At 42.3% G+C, this 24,245-nt stretch overlaps 1 protein-coding gene across 2 annotated transcripts in view; it reads right to left on the bottom strand.

Annotated features, from left to right (window-relative positions):
* Window positions 1-19,655, bottom strand: part of OSBPL11 (oxysterol binding protein like 11) — a 42,436-nt gene extending 22,781 nt beyond the window's left edge. Inside the window, exon 1 of one of the 2 annotated variants that reach the window (XM_085584895.1) lies at window positions 19,537-19,655. Coding sequence is in view for 1 of the 2 variants with exons in the window: in XM_021526031.3 (XP_021381706.2) it covers window positions 14,216-14,355 (140 nt within the window). In the remaining variant the exon portion in view is untranslated. Of the gene's footprint in view, window positions 1-14,215; window positions 14,408-19,536 lie in introns of those variants that run through there. The other variant, XM_021526031.3, reaches the window with a different exon arrangement.
* Window positions 19,656-24,245: the final 4,590 nt, after the last annotated feature.

The raw sequence follows: 24,245 nt of genomic DNA, 5'->3' as shown, positions 1-24,245 counted from the left end.
CTTTAAAGATTTTCCAGCCTTGTTCCTAAAATAGTTTCTTAGAACAATTTAACCAGACTTACTTAATTCCAAATAATTTCCAACCATAATTAGATTAAACAATTCAACAGGCACTTCTAGACACATTTTTACAACTTCCAGATAATTAAAGACTTCGCATCCATGCTGTTTCTGGTTCCTGCTCTCTCTTCAAAACAAATTTTGTACTTCTGGACTCCTGAAGAAAATTAATTTTCACTGATTTATTAACAGACCCTGGACTGCAGCCACCAACCTAAACAGTCTGTAGCTACTCCTATATTAGTGTGGTGTTATTAATTCCTTGTGTTCAGCACTCTTCCCCTGCACACCCATGCTCCTGAATAGTTGTTCTACAAAACACAACATTCTGAAACCTAAACAAGAAGCAAAAATATCTCCTCTTCTGGCCTGGCAGGAAAATCCAGTAGTTTCTCCTTCGAAGATTGTTGCAACGTCCACCAAAAGCACATGGCATGGAGACTTCATATCATTATAGGCAAAATACTCTGCCATTTCTGAAAATCAATTGCCCTAAAGAAGGCTTACAAGTACCATGGCTACAAATTACTCACTTTTAGACCACAGTTTAAAGACCCACTTTATGCTGTACATTCCCATAAATCTAGAAATGCCACCTCCATGCCCCCACCTCACAGTAGGGCATAATCCCACACTGAAGAACACACTCTTCATAGACAATTCAAGTTCAGCATGAGAAAAAAGAAAAGGAGAACTGAAATGACCCAAATATCAGACACTATTTGCTTCTCCGAAAGAAATTTGTTTCTAATCGTATTTAAATTTTAAATTTAAATTTTTGTAGGTTGTAATAGGTTGAAGATTAAATGAAATTATTCCGAGTCCATTGGAGCAGCAGCAATCTCTCTTGGTTGTTAAATGGACAAAGTAGCCCCATGTCAGCAAAAGAGGGGAAGTGGGGAAAACAGGACGATGAGAGCCAAGGGATCGCCTCCCTTAGTTGGTTTTGGCTGCAAAGATAACTGGGCTAAGTACTGGGGTAAATTTTAAGTAACAGCTGAAGCTGCTGTCTACACCTCATTTATAGACAGCAGATTAATTAGAAATCTGACAGTTTGATAAATATAGCATGCTACACTGTTTCATCTTAAATGAAGCCATTTAGGATTACACTAATGAAAACAGCCACAGAGTAAATCACTGCCATTCAGTGATATAACACAAGCCAAGAGATACAAGAATGTACATTTTTTGAAGAAAAAAAAACGCAAGCTGCTGATTTTAAATGTTACTTTTAAAAGCAAAAATATGTCTCTTAGCTATTACAGCAGCAATCAGTATTGCAGTAATATCCTGCAATGGAGAGCAGCCAGCAAGACTATCTAGGAATTTAATTTCTAATAGCTCATTAAGTGGTACTACAGATAAAAATAAAACCAAGGAGGGCAGAGGGTGTCATATATTTTAAATGTACAGAGAAGCTAAAGGAGACAAAATCAAACTTATCCTCTGCAGACTCCTCTCATTTGTTATTATTGGCATACAAGGGAAGTACACTTTAGACTTGCTCACTGTCTTAATTTAGCTGAAAATTATGAGATTGCATAGTCATAAAAATGCATGAGCTTGGGTTTCACTCATCGGAAAATTGTCCCCAGTCGCAGCTAATTGTTTTTAGGCTCCAGTGAATGCAAGCTACACCCTTGCTTTTCAGTGACACACTGCACACAGCCCTGCACATTTGGGCTGCAGCCAATGCACCCCTATAACTAATGTGCCTAAATCACAGATACCTTTAACAGAACCCAAGAAAAATCAGAAAGGTAAGTTCAGACTGCAGAGAGAATGCAGTCCTATGTGTATGACCTATGGAAGTCCATTCATCTGACAAGGGTAAATTAAATAGCCTTTGATTAAAATAATTTGACCTCCGGGGCTTTTTTTGGGTGTGACAGATGAAATAGCTGACTTTGTCAAGCAGAAAAACACACTGTAGAAGGGAGTGCAGCTCTTCTGGTGATGTAGTTCCACATCAAATTACCATCACATTTTGCCATCATCTGCATGTTCCTTTCCACTTGGATTTTCACTTTGTCTGGACCCAAATGTCTCCAAATGCTTCCTCTTCAGTAATTTATATCTCTAACCTCATCAATCCTGGAGGGTTCAGCTAAAAGGCTTTGAAAACACTGTCCCATGGAAGTCTGAGAAAGTGACAGAGAACTGATACTTTCAACATATGAACTAAGGCTTATTTTTAAGTAAGTGAAACTTACATACACTAAAGAAATCTAAATCCACTCTGCAAATTGCAATTCACAAAAATGTAAAACTATAACTATACATAAACCCACGACAGAACTACAGTTAACCTCCCAATCTTCTTCTGCATGTATGAATACAGAAAAATATTCTCAGTATTATTTATGAACAAGGCCAGGGATTGTAACTAAAGCATTTCTTCAAGAATTTTAAGGTTAGTGCCTCCACAGCAAGAGTTAAACCAAGATATTTGTTGTTGCTAAAGCAGTGATGTAAGGCAGTAAATATTAAAAAAAAATAAAAATAAAAACATACCCAACCCAAAGAAAACCCAGTAACATTTCACTAGTATGGAACTGACAGCCAAGCTCTACAGAGCACTACAGAAAGCTTGTAAAATGGTAGACTTTGAGAACAAGAGGTTGAGGTTCAAGCACTGACTCTGCTCACAGATAACCACAGTTCATAAAATATGAGTAAGCCCCTGCTGTTGCTTCATTGGAAACAGTGCTGGTAAAACCTGTCTCAAAGTCACCAGTCTACTTTAAAAGCCTCAAAATTTCCAGCATAGGGGTTTTTGACTTCTAGAAAACAGATTTCAAAAGTGAACTTGACACAAAACACTGAGCAACTTAAGACTGACAGTGAGGGCTGGCTCCCTTGGGACCTTTCCTGATTTTCAGAATCCCTTTGCAGTCACACTGCTGCCTACGTGCACGTACATGTACCTATGGGTATGTGTGTCTCTCCATAGACAAGATGCTGTTGTTGCTATTTAAAATGCTCACCACAGTCTCAGATTGTCAGAGGAATAGCAACAGCTCAGCACCGTGAGTCAACAATCCCTAAAGGCCCTATTTCTGTTGAAATTCACATGTCCTGTCAAAGAAAGGAAATGTTGCAATAGACAGACTGCAGTCATAAGGACATGAAAAAAAAATATATTTTAAATTTTACTGGACTATTTTAAGTGAGGGTATTATACAAATCACAAACCAGAAAAAAAAATTATGCGGAACACATCATACAACATCTGAACTCTAGCCCAGCAACATCTACCACCTCCTAAAACCTGGGTTTTTTTCCCAAAGACTGAACACCATTGAACTTGACTGTCACAATGTTTTAGTTTATAAATACTGAGAGATGGACTGAAACTGTCCATGTAAGCAAATGACAGACATGTCTGAACAATTACACATCAGTTCATATTCTTCCCACAAAATCACCCCTCCCTTACATCAAAGATGTTTACCACAAGCCAAATTTCTACCTATCTACATGCTACTAAAAAAAATAATAGGAATAAAAGCTTCACAATGGATCACTGTTGGCTTATTTTTCCATCTCTGGTTTTACTTGTCCTTTCCTAAGTTGCAGCAGCTGTCAGTGCTTGCAGGGTGGTCTCTGTCCCAGGGAAGAAAGAAGACAGTGACAATGAGGCCAAGCTCCCCTGTATCCTGTTTACGTGCAGGCAGACACTGAGGAACAGTAGTCCCATAATGACGTCTTTCAGGAGCTTATGCCAAGACACCCAGGCTCACACCTGGGCCAACATTTTCTCTGAGAAGCAACAGCAATGCAAAAGGCTTTGCCAACCTTTTTCCATACCACTCACAGGTAGGTTTCCATCAAAGCCCCACAGAAAATGAAAAAAACCAGCAGTGGCACAAAAATTACACCCATCAGGAAAGTAGTTACAGAACAGTTCCAAGACTGCCCTTCAGATGATTTTAATTTACTGGGACTCAGGCAGCACCACGTGGGATGCTTTGAGCAGCCAAGTCCCTGAAGAACCAACAGCTGTCTGAAGAGCAAACACAGCGGCCAAAGGCTTCCCCACCGACTTGCGTAAGGCCTGACTTCAAGTGGCAGCTGAGTATGTGTGGATTTGCTGCCAGCAGCAAGGATGGCCAGGAGTCTGGAGCCCATGAAGATGTCAGGGAGGGCTCCTGAAGGGGAATCAAGCCTCCAGAGCTGCCACAACCACTGTTATTGACAGTGCCTTTGGATCCTGGCCAAGGGAAGATGCTCTTTTCTACTGAGCTCACAGCAAGATGCAAACCCCCAGTGAAAGAGACTGACTTCATATTAAAAGCTGGCAAAGCATTAAAAAAAGGAAATAAAGAAATGAGGCTTATAACAGTGCAAACTAATGACTAATTGCAACTATACAGTTTAGAAAAAGCAGTGACCATTTTCATTAAATTTGTTCATCTCTATTTGCCCACAGGTCCACTGTTGGCAATGGCTTGCTTCTTTCTCCCTGGGCACTGCAAGGTGCTTATCTACAGTGCATGATTTCCCTTTTTATTACACAGAGGGGTAGGCAGTGGAGAAGAGAAGGTGGAAAAAAAAATCCCAACAGCTCTGTCAGTGTTGAACAGTTCGGGCATATCTTCTGCAACTGCAAGAAGCCACAACCAGGTTAAGCACACTCCAGTTCCACAGCTCTGAGGTGCAGGAGCAGGCTCCCCAGTAAACTCAACAAGGTAAGGCAGAAGCATCAATCAAACCTCTGCTTTTCCAAACACATTTTGGAAGAAGGGAAAAAAACTATCCTTGCTGTGTAACTCACCAGCAGTGCTCTACAGTCAGCTGTGAACTGGCAGCAAAACTCCTGCTCTTCAGCTCATGACTACTCAATTATAAATTTAGAAACCAAAACTAAGTGCAAGGAAAAAAGGTCCAACACCATGACAAGAACATCAACAGTAGACCCTGAGGATACTTCCAGAACACCACTTGGCTCCAAGTATGCAGCAACACACACCCCCTCATTAGATATAAAAACTTCTCTTCAACATGGACTCCTGTAAATCCTTGGGAATACAGAGAAGCATTGGAAGAGCAGCACAGGGTTGCCACAAAGAAAAGGTGTGACAGAGCCAAAATGAGCCATCAGCTGTCCTTGATTCCAGCATAATGCCTTGATTCCAGCCCAGCCTCCCTATCCTTGGGGTGAGGAGCTCTTCCACAGCCCACCCTCCCCAACCCTTGCTCTCAACACAACAGTTGTTCTGGCACATCAAGTTTTATCAGTACTAGTTCTCAAGGAGAATGATAAATCAAACTAACAGGGTGTTTTTTAAAACCATCTTAACTACATTTGTATTCTAGTCTCCTCTTTTCAGCTTTAATGGCACAGGTTAATTACATACAAATGAAAACTACTGTAACACTTTTGCAGTGTAGCAAATACAAGAGAGACAACATTTAATTAATAAGTAGCAAAACTGTTCTCATATAACAACTATAAAACTGATTATTTCACTACTTTATAATGTTCAGAGCTCTCTAGCTCTCACAATACATCTGCCTAGAAAAAATTGCAGTGACATTCAGCTCAGCAATTTGTCTCACACACAGGTGAATACCTCATGTCAGCAAGAACTCCACTTTTGGACAATTTATTTGTGGATTTGCGTCAGTGGAACAGAACTGAAGCTGCACCCAGAGTCAGTAGCCAACCAAGCAGATTTTGCTGCAATGATATCAGTGGAAAACAAACTGTAGATTTAGCCAACATCATTTTAGAGCTGGAGCATACAAAAACAAAAACCTCAAAAGGTCTGAACTCTGCCCTTAATGACTCTGAAGAGGTTGCCTGCAGCTTTGCTACCATTTACGTTGCCAGTCGACATCAGCACACCATAATGCACAGTTTCACACAGTTAACAAGACCCAAAACTCTCTCAAAATCTAGTTCTAAAAAGCTCAAGCAGTCAAATTAAAGCTACTCTGCCCAATGAACAGTACTGATATAATATACACAAGGCAAACACTGATGGATGAGCATCTTTGCAGTTTTGGACAACCTGCTGCCTATGATACCTGGGAAAGCAGTGGATCCTGGTAAGCACTATCCACAGAGACTGGTGGAGCAAACCTCTCTATTGTTCAGTTATTCTTTGGCACAGTCCAACATGGTTCAGCTTACTACACATTCCATTCCAGGGCATTCTGCTCTCCTTCTAGTCTAGTAGCTCTTATCCTACCAGATATACGCAGATATGCTCTTGCAGTTTTGAGATTTGAGTATTTGTGATTATGTATTTTTAAAGGATTACATTAACAATTACACATTGCCATTCTGGTCCCCTGCAGCAATAAAACACTGAAATGGAAGGTAAATATACTGGTCAACTACCTCAGATGAGCCTCTTGCTTTGCAATTATTTTTTAAATATTATTTGCAACATTTCAGGTTAAATACTGAGAATAATAATTATTATCACCTTTCGAGTAAATAAGAACACACTTAAATAGCCTACCGTCAATTGATGTTATCTAAACAGTCATAAATACAAGCAAAAGCCTTGCTTTTGGACCACCAGACTCCAGAAGCAATGGTCAGTAGTTTAAAATCTAGTAAGCAAACAATTAAAAGTGGTGCAATTCAGCAGCCCTAAATGACATCTTCTAACTCTGAAACTTTGAGCAGGAGGCTGAGCCAGGAGGATTAAAGATTTCCCAAAGGCCCACCTCAACCCAAATTATTCTATAAATCTTGAACACAGAGAAATTAAGCAAAAATAGTCTTACATTAAAATTGAGGCATGAGACACCAGGAAGAATTAAACTCTAAATAAGAAAGCATACACAGTAACCATATATAAAGAGACCAGGGCTACTTTTTTGTTTGGTGCTTGAAGGGAACAGTGATTCCCAGGCAAGCAATTATTCAAAAGTGTTCCTTTTCATCGTGCAATGAGTATTAGGTATTATTAATTTATGCATTCATGCTCTAATAATGAGCTCCCTCATGGTTTTCTTGTGCTTGCTATAAATGTTTATGAAGGAGTTGTGTACTGAACAGTAAGAGGACAAAAATATTATCATTCCATATGGATATAGGGAACTAAGGTACAATGAATTTTCTGCCTAATTTTGAGACAGATGCAGTCCAATTTTTATTTTATTCATCCATTCAAATCTTGGGTTCTGCTGATTTCAGCTGAAATTGTGACCCTGCAAAAGTTTTGCAAAATCAGAGCCAACTGTTCCAGAAACAGTCCTCCAAGAAAAAGAGGAACATAGTTAGTGATCACCAGGGAAAACCAGTTTGAATAATGTATGACTATTACCACAAATGAAGTCAGAGCCAGGGTCAGAAACCAGCTCCTTTATTCAGCATCCTGCCATTCTGCCCAGCACATCTCTTGCTTTCTGATACATCACCATGCAATGAAAGTAACCAACTTTCCCAGGCAAAACTGACTCTTTGGGAAACTAATTTGACAATATCTAAACATTAACCAATACTTCAAAGATTTCCAGCCTCCTTGAAAACTCTGGAATTCACAACTGAAAGCAAAAAAGAAAAAATGCTTACCCACAGCAAAAAGCTCCAAGGAAGGCTGTCAAATACAAGATTGGCAGCTTAACACACACAAAAGAGCAGCAATACTCCTACCCAGCTTCAGCCTGTCCTCCCCTCCCATTTCAGCATTAAACACACAAAAGAGAAAATCTGAAAAGGTGCAAGCTTTGAAAGCACCCTAATAAGAAAGTTGTCTGGCAGCATTGCCAGCGGACAGCAATCCCCTACAAGAATTCAGCAGCACTGGCAGGTGATCAGAGGGCACATCAAGGCAAGGTCTGTAAGTAAACAGGGGTCACTGCATTTGTGCCTTAATTTTCACAGTACGATGAGTACAGCACAGGAACCTTCCCAGGATAAGGTAACAGCAGCAGCTGGTGCTTTCTGCTGCTGCATTAAGCAATGTGATCAGGTCAGGCACATGCAGTTTGTTTTCCATCTTCTCTCTGGGGAGAGAATGTGTGTGGCACAGCAGGATGTTAATGTTGTATTCCAGTTAATTAAGTGTGTGCTACATAATTACATTAGAAAAGGTGAAGTTGAAAAATACTCTTTGCACTTAGTGATGGACAGACCTTTATAACAGCCATTAACTCCTGCAGAAATCTATTCCATGGACAGCACAAATGATCTAGTATTTAGACACTACCCAAATATTGGTACTTCTTCATTTTAGCCTAATTTGAACTCTGTCTGTCCAACATGGAGAGGCTCTGAGAAGCAAGAGAGGGACAGTGCTCTTGATAGTCACTCACTGAGGAGCCACAGGGCTGGAGATGGAAACCCAGACCTTGTCACCTGTCTCAGGAATTGGGCTCATAGTCCCTACTAGAACATCAGTCAACATGAAGCTCCTGCTTAAATTACCCAAACCTGTTTCCCCAACTGTATCCACTTACTGCCCCTCACACCAAGATTTACTTCTCTTAATTTATGACACATCTGCTCCAACACCAATTTTCCAAGTTTAAATATATGCATGAACATGAAGGGCTCACCTGCCTTTTGAGAAGTGCCTGGGGCTTTAGCAACTGTAAAATCAGTTTGGTAAAAGATGACCTTAATATTTTAATAACATAGAATGCACCCTGAGATGGATGTAACAGGCTGGTAATTTTAAACATGAGCTTCTTGTCTATTCTAGTAAGCAAATTATGTGAAGTGCAGAATTTCTAAATTAGTGTTAGGAGCACGATATACTCTTTGCTTAAAGAGTGAAATGAGGATAAAGAAATTCAGGCACCAGGTTTTTCAGCCAGTTCCCTCCAGCATATCAAACAAATGTGACAACACTCCTATTCTGAGTTTTAGTAATAAAAAAGGAACACACAAAATTGTAGAAATAAATTCTGAATTTCACAGCAACCACTTGAGGAAATCATCTCTTCAGCACTCCAAGCCACACCTCAAAAGACCAGCAGCAAGTCAGAAAGGGAGAAGCATGAGCTTTCTGAAGGTCCTGCAGTGCTGAGGTATCTCCACACATCCCCAGAAACAGAAGCCAGGAAGGTCAGGACTCACTTTGACACAGGCTTGGCATCAGAGCCAACCCAGAAGATGCCAGTACAAACATCATCTCCCTTGGGAGCTGGCACCTCAATGTGACAATGCCAGCAGGTTCTTAAAACAGTGGGATACTGAGGAAGTGAGCTGCAAGGGAAAATCAAAACAAGAGCAGGCCTTGCCAACTGCCCATCTGGGAGTGACACCACAAAATTACAGTCTCTCTCCCTCTGCTGCTGTGCACCACAAAGAAGGAGTTACAGTTATTGATTCCAACAAATAAAAACAAATTCCACCCAGAATCCCAAAGAAATTTATTTCAAGTGATGCAAAAAGAAAAAGCAGAACAAGGCAGATGGGTAATAAAAAGGAAGCACTAGGGGTAACAGTGTTAGAGAGAACTATCCTAGGATGACATATTTTCATGAAGGTTTGGGACATTTCTTCTACTTAGCAAGCAACATGGAGCATAGCTTAAATTCTGGCCTGCTCTCAGAAGCCAGCTGATTAGGTCAGCACACACCACCCTACTGCAGCCTGAGCAAGGATTTGATTCCCAGACAAGAACAGAGCATCAGCAAGGGAGAGGTTTGCAAATGTTGCTGAACACTGAGCTGCCATCACCTCCTGTATCTGTTTCTACCAAGATGGTTCCAGGTTTAAAGAACAAACAAAATTTAACCTCCCGAGATCAAACACTTCTTGGATGTAACAAGAAGCACAGAGAATCTAGAACACTAGGTAGATCTTCTTGCAACTAAGACTGACATTGGGACATGCCAACATCAGTACTGCATCCGTTTCAAGACACTTCCCTTTGCTACTACTAACTAGATCATTTTTGCAAGATTACACAAATGAAAATAAAACACTTCCACAGCCTAGCTCAGTTTCACATGCTTTGCTTCTACATGATTGAAGTGCAAAGCTTTGTTAGTCATCCTCAACAGCAACTGGGATCAAACTTAGGAATGAGCATTGCCTTTAAAGCACATTTCCTACTAGATGATTTTATGAAAAATTGTTCATGATCATTTCAAAACGAAGAATTAAAGTATATTCACTTATTTCAGTTACCAGTTCTTCTGCTACATTGTCACATGCTGGCCTGCTCAAGCACAGAAGACTGAATTAAGGTCAGTAACTGTTCACTCCCTTTTTTAGTATTTATGAAGAGACTTGCCTAGCATCAACTGAAAAAGCTCTAAAGCCCACAAAAAAAGTCTGGCAACCATTTCACTTGTTTAAAATTTATTATCCATTTGCATTCAATATCAAAAAACATTTAGTGTTACCCTTTGGCAAACTCTCTCTCTGCTCTTCTCAGCCTCCTACTCCAGCCCAAAGACACATGGAGTAATTCTGCAAGAGAATCTGTCTTAACAAACTAATTAATGACAAGCAGAAGCCACCTAGCATGAGGAACCCTCTTACTGACCATTATCACACCTAGCAAGAAAAAAAAAAAGAAGTAAAAAAAAATACTATCAGTCTAGGAAATATACTCCTTGAAGCTACTTTCATCCAAATTGTTTTCTACACTAACTGACAACTGTGAATAACCCTGCAGCACTAAGACAAACTCTCAGGAACAACTAAAAAAAGGCAACTAATTTCCTTAAACAAAGAGCAAAAGACACAATCTGCAATATTTTTTAACTGTACATGGCTAAATCCATAGTGAACAGATACTAAAACCATTTGAAAAATAAGGAACAAAGCTATCTACAAAAATACAAGCAGAAGTGAAAAAGTAAATAGGTTTTGAAATATAACTTGTAAGCTTCAAATCAGCAATCATTTGGGAAAATCATGAACACTTTACCTGTATTTCTAATGGCAGGGGAAGAAACGCTGGGAATACTTTTAATACCAGAACTGATCTACATATTTGAGAGCAGAACCACATTAGCATGTCTCCAACTGGGAAAGACAATCTTGTTTCTCTAGTCAGCTACAGTGCTTTGAACATTTCATCTTGTAGATAAATTGTAGACCAGTGATTGCCACTCACTTCTCTCAAAATTATCTGAAAGCCCCTCAAGCCAGGCTGACAGGACTTGTTACACATCTCTGACACATGTTCTGATCAGCTCTCCATCCAGCTCATACACAGAATCTGCTTTCTGGTTGTGAAAATTTTATGTTATTTGAATGACTACAAATCACATGTCACAGAAGTACCAGCTCAACCTGCCTCCTTTCTCTCACTGCTTTGAAAACATTCTTGTTCATTTAACCCAGAGCAAGACAAAAACCAAATGAAGATGGTCATATGGTAAGGCAGAATTGCTGAGTGCAAGTAATTCTGTGGGTGAGGCTGTACTTGCTTCACAGCATGGTTACTGCTGAAAAAAAAGGAGAAAATATTATAATATTAAACTACTTCATCAAGTAATCTTATAATAATCTGAAGTACTCAGAAGTCTTACCTCCCAGTTATTGTTTCTCTAAATGAAGACAGGGTTAAAGAATTTAGTGTGCAGCACAGCCTCTGAGCTCTCTTTATCTACTTAAATGCAAGTTTACACTCAGGCTGCTCCTACCCCAGTGGGGAAAATGAAGCCAATGGTTGGTTGTTCTCAGACACACTCTGACCTGATCATATATTCACAAGAAAACAAGATCACTTCCTGTCAGATGACTAAAAGAGCAGCTCCTCAAGAACTCTTAACTTCTACTAAGTAAATTTAAAAAAAAAAAATCATCTTCCTACCCTCAAAATAAGCCAATCCCTTACACATTTCAGAAGAGCCACTGCTATGCTGGCAGCCTAAACTCACCAATTCACAGGCTACAAGCATGAAGTTTGACAGGAGATTCAGCTCTATCTCCACATCATCTGAAATGTCTGGTTGTCTTTTTCACTATGATAAATATCTGATCTAACTCTATCACAGCTATTTTTAAATCTCCCGGTTTTTCCCCTACAGAAATATCAAGTCAGACTTCCTGCTTAATTTTTTATTTTCTAGATACTCAATTTATGCCAAGTATGTGTGATCTCGCACCTCTTTGAAGAAATTTAGTTTTCATTATTTCAGGTTCCAGCAGTCTTGGAGGCTTTTTTTTTATCCATAGTCTTCATTCCCCACTTGGATCATTGGAATATGAAATGCCTGTTGTCCCACTGTCTGACAACTCTGCTATAGCTGTTTTGACCAGATGCTTCACCAAACAGTGAGCTAAACTTCTGCACTAGATGTGGTCTGTGGAAAGCAAGTACTTCAGGATCCTACTCCTGCCCATCTATGAGACCACACATTGCTCAAACTCTGTGCCATGAAAGTTAAAGATCAAACTTCCATCAAAAGTTCCCAAAAATCTGTTTCTGAAACCCATATGTTAGACACTGATTTATCACTGGGGAATTAGTCTTTTGTCAAATACATTTTAGCACAAAAGTAATTCACAAAGTGAAAACTAAGCTACAATATCTCATTCAGGAGGCCAAGGTGATATTTTTAGGGCAATTAGAGACAAATGTAGGAGCAAATAATTGATCCCAAACAGAGCAGAGATTCACAGTGAGGTATCTCAAGTGTCCACAATAATATAATTAGTACACTGAATTTATCCAAATGATCTAGAATGAAAAAATAAACTGCACTAAAGTCAGAGCAAATTAAACAAGATACTGATGGCTAGGAAGGAAAAAGAAGGACAGCTCCCACTTAAAACTGTCAAACCACCAAAATGGCTAACACTCGGGGTCAGTTCAAATTTTATCATACAAGCTATAGAATTGAAAGAGGAAACAAAGCAATTGGATTGATAATTTTAAAAAGTGGAATTTCACTGTACAGCACTGACCAGTGACCACAAACACAGTATAGCTAAGATACATCCAGGCAAATCAGGCATCTCATCCATTCCACTGCCTCCAATTCCACATAACAATGTAAAGTATTTCCATTTTGATTGCATGAACTAACTCCTGTTTTAACAATTTTCATTAGAAAATTTAGTTCTACTTGAATCCAGAGTTTAAAAAGCAACTGGACAAACAGTGGTTAAAACAGCCAATAGCTACATCTGACAATTAACTTTCACGATTTAACAACCTGAAATGTTCATCCTGAAATCACCACTTCTCTTTCCGGCAGTAGTCACCAGACAAGTAAAATACTCATGACCCAGATTCTCAGCGATGACCGTGTTGCTCATTCCCTACTAAAAGCACCAGGGCGCTCGGTGCCCGCACATCCCGGTCCTGGGTGCTCGTGTCCCGGGGTCAGCCCGTCCCTCCGTCCGTCCGCCCGTAGCGCGCTCCGCTCTGCGGTCTCCCCACGCACGAAAAGCAAGCCAGTCCATCTGGGCTGGCAGATGACGGCTCAGGAGAGTCTCCATTTGAAGGAGAAGTGTGCAAACTTCACAGAACAGCAGCATTTTCAACAGTAACATGGCAGAACTCCAGCCACGGAGGAGAGACCGACCCGGGAGTCGGAAATCTCCCAAGTGATGCCGTGGAGCCCGCTACCAGCGTGTGAGTGGGAATGTGTTCAAACAGAAAGCAGAACAGGAAAAAAGCATATGGAAACCCTCAAGTCTCCCGAACACACAGGCAAATAACACAAACTAATGCCGTGAGCTCAGCTTCTCTGGCTTTCTGTACTCCCTTCTGCTGACTTGCTGAACCCGAGTAATCACCCCGATTTATGCTAAGCAGAGCCGCTCTCAAAACAAGTTAGATAAAACTGAAACTCCGTGCACGCTCAATTTTTCTACCAGCAACTAACAGAAAGCATCAATAAAAAAATTAATGACTGCCATTAAGTTCTTTAAAAAGATCTAAAACTCGGCACAAAGTTTAGCTTTTTTCCTGGAAAGGCTGTAAAGGGGTGAAGAGCCTCTAACAACTTTAAACAGGTCTCCACGTTCTGCGAGGGGAAAAGAGGATATGAAAGGCAAGGAGCAAAGGCACATCATCCATCCCCCGGCAGCTTCGTGCCGATGGGGAACGGGAGCCGCACGGTGGGCACAGGGGCAGGGGGAACCCGCCCCCCGTGCCGCACCCCGGCGGTGCCGGGGGGCTCCGGCGCTGCCGCAGCCGGGGCGGCCACGCCGCCCACCGCGCCGGGGCAGCGCCGGGGCAGCTCCGGGCCCGCCGCCGCGCCCCGCGCCCACCTGTACTGCCAGCCCTTGCTGCCGCCGCGGCCGCCGCCGCTCCTGCTGCCGCCGCTCTGCCCCGCCGCCGCCGGCAGCGGCTCCGTCCTGCCCTCGCCCTCCGGCCCCTTCATGGCCGCCGCCGGGTCCGCGCCCTGCATGGCGCCGCGGCTCCCGCCCCTCAGCGGCGCCCCCGGCCCCGGCGCACGGAGCGAGCCCGCCCCATGCGGGCTGCGATGGCGGCGGCCGCCGGCACCCCCACGCCCCGCTCGGCTGGGCCGGGCTGGCCGCGCTGGGCTGGCCGGGCTCCCGCACGGCCGCGCCGGGATGGGCGATCCCGCCCTCCCGCTCCCTCAGCCGGCCCTGCCCCGCCGCCCCTTCCGGGTCAGCGCCGCCGCCATCTTTAGTGCGGGCAGCGCTCGCGCGCCTTCGGAACCGCCTGAGGGCGTCACGGGAAAAGGGCAGATTTCGGCAAAGCCTTAATTATTGATTGGGCTGGCAGCGCTCCGGGAGCACTTGCGTTAACACCTTACGGAATAAGAATAAAATTGTGGCGGGTTAAGGGTTGAGGATCGCCGGTGATAGTCTCTGACCGCAAAAAAAAAGTGTTCAAAGCAATACACTAATTCAAAGCCACATAATAACAAGCTCTAATCCCTAATAAAAGTTAGGTCTAGATAATCGTATAGGTTCTTACCCTATACGTGTCCCTGAGGGGGAGAAGGCAGGTTCACCCACTGATCTCAGAAGTTACGATGGAGTCTTCCCTAACTTCTCTCCATTTCTTAACTCACATACTTCCATATTCTTATATTTCTATTCCTACCTTATATAACTTTTACACTATTTTTTCACGTTCAGGTGGAGCACGAGTGACTTTAGTCATACATCTCAATGAGGGGTGCTCATATCTTTGGGTGGGTATCACAGTAGTAGCAGCAATGGAGATACGTTTCAGTCCAAGGAGAGTGATTTTGCCACGGATGCTGATTCAACAATGGGATATTTTCCTTTTTCTCTCTTGATTTTCAGCTGCTGTGAGGATTATCAGTGAGAAAGTACCACTGAGTTCCCTCCTCAAGGGTTTTGCCAGTCTGGCCACAGTGTCTCCAGTCCCCCTCCACCCTCCATTTAGTCCTCCTTAGATTGCCTCTGGGAGGTTGGGGATGCCCACCACATTCCATCCAGGGAGTAGCAAACATGTTTTCCACTATAATTTCCATACAGTTATCTTCTTACCTCCTCCACATTTGCTCCAGTCATCTTCCCACATAAGGGCTACAGGAATTCTCCCTGCAAAATAGTGGGCTGAGAGGAGTGAGGCATCCAGGCTGTGCCATACACAAGAAGGGATATGACAGCTGGGATCTTGCTTGAGACCCAAGAGCAGCGTCCAAACCAGCACTTCATGCACTGAGCAATGCCACGACACAGCCTTGAGAGGAAACACATTTTCTCCTCCTATTCTTCCTCCAATTACTACATTTTTTCTTTCATGGAATGCCAACATATCTAACTGGGAGAGATTGGTCTGACTCTCTGAAATCTTTCAGGCCAGTCATGGCTTTAGGCCAGTCACAGTTTCACTTACTGCAGCTGCATTATTTTTTAAAATCGGAGCAGAGGATCCTCATTCCGACTTTAATTAATCTGCACATGAAGAAGAGGAAGGCAGAACAAGACATGACTGTGGTTAGTGAGGCCAATCCTCATCTCATTCAAACTCCCTCCTCCGCTCTCCAGCTCTTACTATACACTTACAATACTGTAAACAACTGTGTTGCAAAATATGCTAAAAATTCCCTATGTGAGAATCATACATTAAAGCAAAAATTTAAAGGGGAACATTTTTCAGACAAATAGTGTATTTACTTACAGCACCCCTCCAGTAGCAGCTTTTTACCCCATGAAAGCTGCCCTGGCCTTCCTGCCTCCTACCAGCATGTTTCAACTTTCCCAATGACATTCAAAACACTTTTGCCTTGGGCCAGCAAATGATGACGGCACACTACGAGCACTGTGTCTTTAAAATATATTTATAAACTTTAATCTGGTTCTAAATTACCAAATATCTCTCCCTCCCTGCCAAGCACATACACAGTCTCCTCCAGCAGACTAGTGTGGACTGCCTGTTGCATCCATACCTAGAATCTCTCTTAGAGGGACAGGGGGACAGGGCATACTACCAGTGCACAGACATGAAATTCACTATTTCTACCTTTTTAGAAGCATATCTGCCCTGCAAGAAAAAAAAAAAAAAAAAAAAAAAAAAAAAAAAAAAAAAAAGGGGGGGGGTTTTCCCTGCATTTTTCCTGGGAAACCACAGGTGAGCAGACCAGCAGAGTAACATTGTCTGTCAAATAAAATTTTGGCCAGAACTGCACTCCTCTTGCCCTCCAAACTCATTGCTTCCTGCTCTGGCAATCCCTTGAAACTTTAATTGAAGATACACAATCACATGACATCAAAATGTATGCCTAAAGCCCTGAAATTTTCTTGGGAAAATCTGAAGCAAAATCAACTCAGGCAAGAGTTCCACTTGTGTGTTTTATTTCCCCCCTGCTCAAGGACAGCCGGTCTCAGCAGAGACACAGCCTCACCTGTGCCTGGCCTTTGTGACCATCACAGGTGGTCAGTACGATGTTCCTCCACCCAGAATGTTTCCAACACCCCAGACAGGCCAGCAATCCTTAGAAAATAATTCTGCAGCCCCTGAGCATGGTAAAATCAGGTTTGCTTCCCCTGTGCCTTTGCTTTTTTTATCTTCCCAAAGGTGTTGCCTGTGCAGTACCAGAGGCTCTCGTAAGGTGGCATTGACAAAATGCTGAATAGCGCAGAAAGGCTGACAGTAAACCACGTTTGCTAAGGGCTTGCACAGTGCCATCGGCCTTTTCTCTTTAGTTTAGGATGTTACTAATTATAACGTGTGCTCAGTTCACTGTTCTCAGTCTCCTTCCCCGGCTACAATTTAGTGGCTAAAAATGACCCGGATCCCAGCCCGGCCCTTGGGAGAGCAGCAGAGGTGAGTGCTGGGGCTCCACAGCTGTGCCCTGCCTGCCCGGGATTCCTGGGTCTGGAGGAGGAGATGAGGAAGAGCTGCAGATGTGGAGGAGGAGCACGTGAATAGGAAAACAAGTGTTTGTTGACATTTCTCAAATCTAATCCTTGTAGGCACAAATATGGGTACTAGCTGAAACAGGTTGTATTTTATCATAGCTCAAGCAAATTTCCCACAACTAAACAGCCTGTTAATTTCAGGAAACTGCCCAACACTGATCAACACTAAAATAACTCTTGTTTATTTCTTTCAAAGTTTATAGTCTGGCTATGTATGGAATCATAGAATGGCCTGGGTTAGAAGCAACCTTAAAGATATCTTATTGCACCCCACTGCCATGGGCAGGGATACTTTCCATTAGATCAGGTTGCACAGAGCTCCATCCAACCTGACCTTGGACACTTTCAGGAATGGGGCATCCAAAGCTTCTCTGGGCAACCTGTGCCAGTGCATCACTACTCTCTCAGTCAAGAATTTATTTCTAATATCTAATCTAAATTTATTCTCTTTCAGTTTAAAGCCACTTAGCATGCTTAGCATTTCTTCAGATGAGTATTATGTCTTCAGAGCAGCAAGGTTCAAAGAGTAAAAGCTCTGAATTTTAGCAAAGTTTTCATCACCTGCATGCTTAAAACAAAAGTGCAAATTTTTAAGTGTATATATATATATATATATATATATATATATATATATATATATATATATATAATTATGCAAGTTTTTTATCACTCTCTTGTTGGTCTAATTCAGGAAGTTTTTTCCTAGATTATTTTAGGATGAGACCAAGTTGAACAGTCTTAAATCTGGGTCTGCCTCTGGTAGCTGGGTCACAGAAGACAAAACTATTACTGCTCCTGTCTGGTGAGGGAACTACAACCTCTACAGGCATCCGGGGGAATGGCATCCGTCCTGGGAAAGGAAAGCCAGAAGTGCAGCTTGCCTTTACTGCATGACAGGTACAATTTTTTCATCATCATTGCTGAACTGGAGGAGCTGCCAGGCAATGAGAAGATTACAGAAAAGTAACGTCATTGATGGAGCTTCATATCTGCACTTTTTAATCGTACAATTGTTCTCGAGGTTAAATTCTTTCTCAAGGCAACTGATACTGTATTAATAGCTTGGAAAACAATGTTTCTGGTTTCTTCTGGATAATAAACACGACAGAACTTCCTCTTCTGGATAAGTATAAATGATCCCTACCTACTAAAACTGTAGGTTCCACGACACAAGAAAGGAAATTTGGTTATAAAGGCTTTTTATTGAAGGTTTAAAAAGCTTTTTGTTGAAGGCTTTCTCCTTCAACACATTAAGCACATGACTGTATTCTCCTGACTGTAGGTAAAAATGGCCAGTAAAGTCAGATAAATGTAACACAGACTATTTCACCCAATGGAATACTTCACACTGTGAATATATTTTGACAGAATGTCTTAATTGTGGAGCTTTAGAGGCATGACTGGGTCCCTGCATCTCTGGTTTTGCTATTTAACATGTAGGAGCATTGGTTCCTGCTTTGAACTGTTATTCATCAGATCTGTAGTCTTAAGGAGTCAAAATCTTTTTCAATCACTGTCAGCCATCACCTAATTTTCTTGCTCTTCTCTATCAGGCCCTATGTGTCATATTCTGCTGTAATTCAGGTCCAGCTGAAAGCAGCACACTCATGCATGTCAGAAACTTAGACTGCTTACAACGTTTCCATCCCTGCCCACAACCCACTCATGTTCTTCACACTCACATTTGGTTCATTTTGAGCAGCACACAGCGTGATTTTGCACTGAGTCATGCTCCAGGGTCCAGCATTATCTCAGCCCTACACAATCCTGATGTGGAAATGGAAATGGGCAACAGCAAAGGCTTGGTCTGGCTGGAAGCTGGGAGTGCAATCCCAGTAGCTTCCCCTCTGAGAGACACCCTCTAAGGAAAAGACTGTGCCCTGAGAACTCAGTGAAGAACACGACTGCAGGACCTTGCATCTGCCTCTGGAGAGGCTTCTTTGGAGTTGCTGTCTGTGTGATTTTTCTTTAATGTTTCTGTATGCAGAGCATCTTTTCACAGCTTGGAGCTGTCATCCTCATCCCGCAGCCATGGAGCTGCAGAAGTGTCAGAAGGAATGCTGCTCTGCAGCCACCACAGAAGAGTGACACCCACAACACCCCATCCTGCTCCACACTGCAAACTGCAATCAGCACGCTCACATTGCCTTTTGTATTTCAGACCCTACAGCTGCCAGTTCTGCCCACCACCCAATCCCACCATGTGGAACCCTCAAAGCACTTACATTGGCCTGGAGGACTTCCAACTCCCCACACAGATTAAAGCTTATCCTAGAGACGCAGCTCAGCAGCAGCAGCAGGAGATAAAGGTGTTACAATCAGAGTTTGAGACGTTTCCACAGCCACACCATTGATGAGCCCCATGTTTCAATCCCTTTTCCTGCCCTTGCATCACTTCCCAGCATGCATGGCTTTAATCTGGCTGTGTGATGGAGCTGCTGCTGACAGCTGGATGTGTGTCCTGGGTCTCTTCCAAGTGCCAACCCTCTGTTTGCTCAAGTCACACAGGGATGCATGCCTCTCTGCCCTTTTCCCTCCAACTTGTGAGCAGGAAGGAAATTTGGGGTGTTGCTTCACAGGCCACTGTGGCTGAGTGCAGGCTATTTTAGCACAAAGGGCAGCAGCTGGACCCTGTCACCTCTGTCTGGTCCTTCTGCACCATGTGTGATTTGCCTTCTGCCTTGCCTCAACACCCCCCGGGTGACTCCTCTCCCTGAGCTCAGGGAGATCTTTTCTGCCGCATCACTCACCCCGACGGAGTACAGCAGGAGCTTCCTCCAGATTTCCCCCTCAAGCTCTTTGTGGGGGAATTCTGGAATTCAAAAATACACATTTATCTGCTTAGGGCCTGGTTTCTTCAAGAAATGTAGCCACATGCAAGTCCATCACAGAAGAGTCAGCCCTGCAGCTCTGTGGGAACACCCAAGAGGTTCTGTGCAGGAGAGAGAGTTTGCAGGTTCTGAATGAGCCAGGCTGGGTCACCCTCCATGGACTTGCTGCTAGGAGGGAAGTCCAAGGAATTCACATGCCCTTATAACCCTGGGTCTGGGTGTCCTCAGCAGGCACAGGGGGGCACGTGCTGTGGTTCTGGTTGAGAGGCTTCCCAGCTCTTTCATCCATCTCGTGGCCATTGCCAACCTTTCTCTAGAGACTTTTTCTACCCTGCACTATGGCACAGCTTCTGCTTTCAGTTGTTCTCCAGCTCACTGTTAGGACTCCTTTCCTCTGTGATTCTCTAAATCCTGAAAAAGAACTGGGTTTTATTAATGTGCCATCTAACCTTAAGAGCTGCTGAATAAGTTCAGCTCTACAGTCATCAGCCCTCTCCCACAGATTTTCTGTGCCATGCTTTACTCCTACACACTTTTCCTGCATGGTTTCTATGGCAACATGTGTATCTCTCCATCTGCTGTAGATCTCCATTACCATGTTTAGGTGCTTGTTATCCCAGTCTCAAGTGCAACTTCCAGGTGTATCATGTTAACAAGTTCAGTTTGGAAACCAAACCAAAGCACTTGGTAATTTTTGTAGGCAAGCTTACATAGTCAATAATTTGACTGCTGTGTTTCCATTTAAGCTCTGTTTGAGGGGTACTGATACTGAGCTGTTCTCATCACCAGATCACCTACCTGCACACTCCAGCTGATTCTGATTTACTTCTTAATTTCCAAACTATATCCTGCAGCCTGTCCTGCCTATGGAGTGGGTATATTTGGATTCTGGAAAGTCTTTGTTGGTCTGTTGCCTGTTTGATATCTGTTTTATAGAAAATTAAGTTACCAATACCGTTACTCTTCTGTCAAATGAATTTTTCAGTTCTGCTATAGTCCTATTTCTTGCCTGAAAACTTTCTCTGTTGGATTACAGAAAGCCCTGAAGAGTACGGATGATTTACAATTGGCCTCTCAGTCTGTTCTGCTTGAATTCCTTAAATTGCTTGGAATTATGTAGATTTCTATATGGCTAAAATCCAGTCTCATTTTCTGCTAAGTACCTTGTTGGAGAACTAACTTAAGTGTGAAGAAAGTTCTTCCTATATAATCTGATGAGAACCTGCAGCAGAAAATTCAACTAAAGGAAAAGAGTAGAGGGAGTCAAAGTTTCGCTGTTGATTTGCTTTTTAGATCCCATGAGTGAGTGTTATAGCTTCCACTTGCATGAAGTCCACGTGGAAGCTGTAAAACTGTAAGCAATTTAGGCTGTCAAATTGTATAGAGGCAAACTGACATCGTTTATTTCTACCTAATATCCTGTTAGAGTCTATTTGAGATATTATATGCTACTTCAGTATAAATGCCTATTATTTACTACCTATAATTAAAAGTAATTAAGCATATTAATTTAGTGTTTATATATGCATTTAAAACCATGCAAATCTTCTGTTTAGAATGTAATTTAGGGAGAGCTTATGTGCAAACATTTTCCAGAGGAAAATGAAGAGGCCCATGATATGCCAGTAATTCTGACTGCCAATAATAATAAATAATAATAATAATGATAATGCCCAGTAATTCTGCCAGTGCAGACACCAAGCTGTCTAGAGTAAGGTGAAGGTCAGGCACTGCCCTTGCATTTTGGGTAGAGCTGAAGTGGGAGGTTTTTAATGGTCTGCAGACCTCAGCCAGGGAAGTTTTGTTTCTCTGGACACTCACAACAGGTGGGCTCCTCTCACATACCAAGGCTGACATTGGGAACCCTTGTTCTAAACTCCAGACCTACCCCAAACTTAACTCTACCTATAGATTCACAGGTGAAAAAACTGAACGTGTGAGTCCTCCTGACATCAGCCCTCAAGGCTTGGAAAAATATAAAAACATACCTCAGTTTTCAGGTCCTCTTTCCCTAAACTCTAAAGCCTGAGTTCCTTAAGATGCTGAGGAGCTGTGCTATATGATCATCACCCCAGGGAGTGCAAAATTCATATTCTGCTTTGCTTTCAAGTAGTCACAAGACGGAAGAGGTCCTTGAATCTTACTTCTCTCCAAAGACATCAGACAAAATAAGGCTGAATATTACCAGTAGCTCTATATGCCTGCATAGGATGTGAACTGTGATGCAGACAGTGCAGGACATCTCAGGAATATGCAGAAAGCCTAGTGAAAAAAAATGAGAAGGGAGTGATAATGCAGAGAGAACTGTCATTCAAACATCCAAAATTAAAGGTACAACTCAAAATCAAAACAAACCAGACCTGCACAGGGAAGGAAAACAAGGACATAAAGGGTTTACTGCATGATTGCAAAAGAAATGAAGGAAAGCACTGACCACAATAGCAGCAGGGCAGATACCTAAAAGCTAAAGGAAGATATTGCTTCAGACTCCATAAGGAAAAAAAATGTAACTAACCCCAGAGAGCAGAGGCAGCACACTTAAGAGGCTAAAGGGCATGGATGTGGAAATTATTGTGTAACACAGCCACAAAACTTGAGAGCTCTTTACCCTTCACTTCTGAATACTGATTAATCTCCATCAATGACATCTTTAAGCTTTTTAGAGCAAATGTTAGCCACAAGTAACAAAAGACATGAATGGAAGCAGAAAATGGGTTAAAATGCAAATTAGGCATGTCAGACGTAGACCAGCTCAATGTCTTTCTTTGATAAGATAATGGCGTATCAGAACAAAGGAAAAATAATAAATCTTATCAATGTAGACTTTGGTAAAGCATTTGACTTGGTATTACCTAGATAATTATTAGTTAAACTTGAGAAGATGAGGATTAACATAAATACTATAAAATGATGAAGGAACAGAACTGGGAATGAAAACTGCTGATGGGGCTGAGAGCAAAATTACAGGACTGGAGTAGTCAGTAAGTCTAAGTAATGTCATTAGTAAGCTTGATGCAAAAAATTATGAGTAAGGTAATGAAATTTGCTAACAACAAATCTAGGAGATATTTGCAATAGAGAGGAAAAACTAAAGGAAGAATTAGATAATTATCATGCCCTAATAACAGACATAGGAAGAAATGTAACAGCATACAATGCAGGGACATGTACTGAGAGATTGATAACATTTTTGCCTTAAATTAGAATTTATTCACTATGAATAACAGAAGAGGAAGAATTGTGTGTGGTGTAGTTATTAGAAAGATAAATAGAGTCTTACATGTAGCAAGCCCTGCGTTTTCAGGAACAATAAACAAATAGATACAAAAAACACTGGGCAAAATTCAGCTGAAATTTCTGGGCATCATTCAGGTTATTGGTGTTCAGCAAGCCTGAATTGATCCTGGAACAGGTACAAAGAAGTGACATCCAGATAATCAGAGGAATAGCTAAGCGTGTCTTGCTGAGCTTGGCAAAATGAATGGTGGGATGGGATCTGATTCCTCTCTGTAAATACATTTGAGGTTTCAGTCAGGCAGAGAGGGAGAATAAGCATCAGGGGAGAAGAATCATTCACATTTATAGACAGCACTCATGCTAGAGCAGATGGGCATAAGTTGGATATGAAACAGGAAGAAGGGCTCTCTCTGTGAGAGGAGTAATGGTCTGAAATAGCTTCTCAGTAGGAGAAGAGGGGGCAAAACCTCTAACCAGTCTTAAGAGGGACAGAGTTTGGCACTTCTCAGTCTTTTTTTGGGATGTTCAAAGACTGCATTGCCACCATAGGAAGAGCCACACCTGGCTTAGCAAAATCTCCTGTTGCCGCCCTGGCTTTTCTGCATGGATGGTGAAGTGTAGCTGTTTGCAGGGGAAGAGGGTTCAGCTGTGTTATCTCTGGTCATGGGCATTAGGTGTGGAAGATCAGGTGATATTGGGTGGGGGTGGCCTTGAGAGAGTTGTCTTTAGCCTCCCTTTATGGCGACTGAGCTTTTATGTCAGCTATTGTCCCAATGACTCACAGTCAGAGCTAGAGCTCCTGGCTTATGTGAAAAACAAACATGGAGCCTCCATGGGAAAGAACAGATTCTTACCATTGCCTGATA

Source organism: Lonchura striata, chromosome 7 (assembly GCF_050655825.1).
Source record: "Lonchura striata isolate lonStrDom1 chromosome 7, ASM5065582v1, whole genome shotgun sequence".
In the NCBI taxonomy this organism is placed as follows: domain Eukaryota; kingdom Metazoa; phylum Chordata; class Aves; order Passeriformes; family Estrildidae; genus Lonchura; species Lonchura striata.
This window is presented reverse-complemented; position numbering and strand designations above follow the sequence as displayed.